This window comes from Alligator sinensis, unplaced genomic scaffold (assembly GCF_000455745.1).
Source record: "Alligator sinensis unplaced genomic scaffold, ASM45574v1 scaffold427_1, whole genome shotgun sequence".
NCBI lineage: Eukaryota > Metazoa > Chordata > Crocodylia > Alligatoridae > Alligator > Alligator sinensis.
This window is the reverse complement of record NW_005843089.1, coordinates 252,929-257,849: the sequence shown is the minus strand read 5'-3', so window position 1 is coordinate 257,849 and position 4,921 is coordinate 252,929. Positions and strand designations below refer to the sequence as shown.

General features: G+C 44.8%; 1 protein-coding gene across 1 annotated transcript in view; it reads right to left on the bottom strand.

Annotated features, from left to right (window-relative positions):
- The window catches only part of LOC102368656 (olfactory receptor 11L1-like), a 910-nt gene extending 278 nt beyond the window's left edge, over positions 1–632 (bottom strand). Inside the window, 1 exon segment of the mRNA XM_014526565.1 lies at positions 1–632. Within this exon segment, the coding sequence (XP_014382051.1) occupies positions 1–632 (632 nt within the window).
- Positions 633–4,921: the final 4,289 nt, after the last annotated feature.

Below are 4,921 nucleotides of genomic sequence, written 5' to 3'. Positions count from 1 at the left end.
AGGAAGCAGCTGATGAGGATGAGGATGGAGAGGATAAAGATGAGGACCTCAGTGATGGATGTGTCTGAGCAGGAGAGCTTGAGCAATGGAGAGATGTCACAGAAGAAGTGGTTGATTTGATTGGGGCCACAGAAATCTAACCTGGAGATTAACAAGGAGGGTAAAAGCCCAGTGAAGATACCAGTCACCCAAGATACCACAGCCAGACGGGTACAAGATGCAGTGTTCATGATCACTGCGTAATGCAGTGGGTCGCACACAGCAAGGTACCTGTCATATGCCATCACTGCAAGGAGGAAGCACTCTGTGGCCCCCAGGAAGACAAAGCAGTAGAGTTGTGCAATACATCCAGCAAAAGAAATGATATTCCTCTTCTTCATCAGGAAGCTGGCCAGCATCTTTGGCACAATGGTGCTTGTGTACCAGATCTCCAAGAAGGAGAGGTTCTTGAGGAAGGAATACATGGGTGAGTGGAGCCGGGACTCAAGCCTCACAACAAAGATAATGATGATGTTTCCTGTAATGGTTAAGATGTAGATAACCAAAAACATCATAAAAAGCAGCATCTGCCAGCGCGGGGAACTATGGAACCCAAGGAGCTGGAATTCTCTAACCCTAGTGCCGTTGTCCATCTTGCTGGGAGGAGCCAGGATTTACCTGCAGATATCGTCATCATTATCAGTATCATAATAAATAAAGATAGCCATAGTTAATGCTCAGAACTGGGGGTCAACCTCACCAAAACTACTAATTCCTTCCTTCCTTCCTCATTCTCTACCTATCCATATATTGGCTTTCCAGTGGGTGCATCTACATGTGCCCCTACAGTGCCATTGTAACTGCACCATCATTTAGTACTTCCTTTTAGAAGTACTAAATGACAGGGCAGTAACAGCCCGTACTGCACTGTGCTGGTGGTGCATGGTTATCTTTAGCTGCTGTGTCGCTACCTGTCCTTTAAAATGTTTGTCTACCAGACTAACAGTACACTATCAACCAATGATATTATGAAGACTGTACCTTACCATAAATTTGAATAAAGTATAGATATCTGTCTGACTATCTAATATCATACTCTTTCTAGCTATAGCATCTCATCGTCACATATTCTTACATATTTCTAGATCTCTTTCTCTCTCTGTGTCTTCATTCATCTATTCACAGAAAAGCGGTGGGATATTCAAAGATGTTCAAATGGTTGACTATCAATGGAAGCTGAATTCCTAATTTTTTCCTTAACCTTTAAGAAATCCCAATCTAGCTTTCCAAAGTTACTGTTTTTTGGTACTCATATAACAATACAATTACTTAGAGAATTATCTTTTACAGCAAGCTACCAACTCAGATATTAATAGTGTGTTTGAGATTTCCTAAGTTCCATGAGCTATATGAATCTCCATTAAACTTACAGAAACAAAACTTTATCTGAAAAGTTAGGTCTTCAGATATAGAAGCACGTAACTAACTTCAGACAACAGAGTTCAGCATTTTTTTAAATTTTGCTAAAAGAAAGATAATACTTCAAAGACTTTTAGTACATACATGCATATGTGTGTGTATACACACATGCACACATACATGCACACACACACATGCAAATTTGAAGCCACCTTCAAAATTCCTTCGCATCTCATCTTTGTTGCAAAGTAGTAATTAAATCACATTAACTGTTTTTCAGGGATTCAGTCATGGTGAGAGAGAATCACTCTTAGGGAAATTAATTAATGCAAAAAGCGTGTAAGGGAGCTGGTGGGTGGAGGGAATTCCAGGCTCCTCCTCACCCTCATTGTTTTTTTGTGACTCTAAGTGTAAAGCAGCAGTGTGTTACAGAAGTAGATGTAGTAACGGATTGTCAGGTCTCAAGCAGGGTGGAATAGCACAATAGTGAATCATCTAAGTCTGTGTAGACATCTAATTGATGAGATAGAATCTGGTCCTTAGTCACAAACTTTCATAGGTACAAACACACTAATGTAACATTGCAGAGCAAACTGCACATATGGCCTCAAACATATTTACAGTCATAGACACGCACACACAAGCTCATTCACATACAGTTACACATGTTCCCACAGGCTTCCCTGCCTGCATACATGGAAACACTTGCCTCCACCTGACAACACACACAAATGAACTCATACACAGGTATACACATATACAGACAAATAAATGCAAACATGCTTAGATTCACATAATCATAAATGATCTCTCTTATACACTCAATAATTCTGGAATGTTCACTCAAGATCTTATTCACACCTGCACACACACACACAAGTGCACCACTTATAAGGTAAAAATTCAAATTGCATAAACATCCACACAGAAATATTCTCAAAGGCACAGATATCCACATCACAAAAGAAGACTTACATATGCATTCACTAAAGTTCTTCATTTAATCTAGGATAAAAGAGTATGGATGGAAATGTTTTTTCATCAATAATTGCCTATAGTAGCAAAGACTCTACCACTGTCACAATTAACAACAATGAAGCTGATGCATCTATGGTTTTCAGCCCTCTCTCCCATAGCTGCATTCACATTGTAGTGTTACCTGTCTGTCTATCTGTCTGTCTGTGTGCACCTCAGTAAGCATAGCCATTCTGAATATGCATAACACTGTTTGCTTAACAATTTTCTTTTTCACATAGCAACTTTCCTAACTCATTTAACATACTGAGGTTTGAAATTAGGCTCCCATCTGCATATCAACATAATAGCCCAGTAATTACTCTAATAATTTATTTGGTTCCCTCTGAGCTACGAAAAAGGCCAGAATCTGTAAAGCAGTGATCAAAAGCTTTAATCATATTTTAGACCATGTTTTGAATCCAAAACGTTCACCTTGATGTAATAACTATTCTAAGTATGGCACCATAGACAGACTCCCCCAAATCACCTTCGTAATGATCAGTCTTCAGCTTTCTTCAGGTTAGCACACCCGAAGAATGGCTCTGAGTTGCATCAAACCTTGATTTCAACCCCCAGTTAGCTTTTATGATAACTAGTCTCTGTTGTACTATCAGAATTCCCAAGGCAGAAATACTTAAAGCAAGAGCTCAGCTGCTCCCTTTTAATAACAAAATAGATGTAGCAGGTGAAATGCAGGGTAGAAATGAGCATAATGCTAGATCCAAAACCCGTTCAATGCCTCAGTATTTTAACACAAGCTCTTTAAAAAACATCATGCAGGAGGTTGCTAATCATGAATGATTCATGCCTCCTGAGGCTGAAGGGGGCACGGCAACTGCCTACAGGTGGCAGCAGGGGTATCAGTGGTGGTGGTGTGGAGCCAGCGAAAAGGGACTGCCTGCAGGTGGCCATGGTGATGTTGATGCTGAGGGCGGGCCGAGTGGGGGCCACCCGCAGGGGGCAGCAGTGATGTCCGTGGAGAGGGCAGGCTGAGTGGGGACCGCCTGCAGGCAGCTGTGGCAGGGTTGGCAGCAGGTGGAGAGGCAGCTCCCAGGGGGTGCCAGCAGCAGCACCAGCCAATCTCGGGGGGGCATGTGCCCCCCCATACCTCCCTTATATGTCACCTAGGATACTGATGCAAACTTCATCCCTTCCTGATTGTTTAGCTGCATTTCACAGCTTTTATACCTTTTGTGAGTTCTGTAGAATTAATACAGAATTTCCATCTCACCGGGCATGTCTAAACATGAATTTACATCTGCCTAAATTGAATATGCCTTAGCCTAAGGTGCATTAAGGTGGTTTAGGCATGTGTCTACATGCACGCTGCTTAAGATGCCTTAACACAGCTTGCTGGAGGAATGTGTTGGCAGCCTGCCCTGGGCAGCAACCTGGACAGCTCCCAGAAGCCTGCAGCAGCACAGCTGGGTGATGCAGCCCAGAGCTGGCCAAGGGGGTGGGAGCCTCTATTTCCCCGAGCTGTGATTGTCCCAACCCTCCCCAGTGTCAGACGAGAGCAGGCCAGAACTGAGCCTGCGGGGCCCCACACTACCATCGGGAACCTCCAGGAAGAAGAGGCAGTGGGTGCTGTTCTTCAAAGCTTAGATGCTGGGGCAGTGGTTTCATCAGCAGCAGTACCTGTCAGGTTGCTGACCAACTTGGGACTACGTTTGCAGCGGGCAGCATGAGGGCTTCTGTCAAAGCACAAGGGAAATCTCAGCCCCCACCCCGCAGGGGAAGGGGGCAGTGCAACATGGGCAGAGCCCTTGTTAGTGGCTCCCCCGTACCCCTCCCTCAGGCATTCTGCCCCTGCAGCACTGCATTGACTGGCCAGCAAACCTGCCCTATCTGCCTGCCTGGAATTCAGGTGCCCTTAGACTCCCACACTGGGGCTTCCACCCAGGACATCAGGTGGACTGGGACTGTGTCCGCCCCCAGCACCTGGCACAGCTTTCCCTGGTGTGCCCTGCTAGCTCTGGAGCGGGCACAGAGGAAGAGAACATGCCCATTACCACTGCTGTCTGTAGCCAAGCCTGGTTCTAGGTAGCCCCTGATTGTAAAGGGGCAGGAGTGGCTCTGGAGATCCCCTGGCTCAGCTGGAGACAGTGGCAGCAGTGGGCAGGAGAGGGGGAACATGGGAGAGGATGGTTGAGCATCTGTACAGTTGAGTACCAAAGGGGGAGGTGACAGGAAAGAAGATACCTGCTTGAGGGACTTAAAAAATGTCCCCCACTTCTGCTCCTTTGGTGTGGTCTGTCTAACTTGGTGTAAAGGAGGGAGGCTGGGATTTGGGGTTCAGCCACTCCTTTAGCACAGGAATGCTGCTCCTACACCCCTTTTCCAAAATCTTGCATCTGCCCATGGGGAGAATCACTATTTACATATTTTGTTTCTATTTTCAGATTTTACTTTTTATTTGGAGAGCAGTTCAAAAAGCCTAAGAAAATACATTTTAATAAGTTGGCTTTAGGGACCCCCTTTTTTTTTCTTCCCGGTTTGGAAAGAG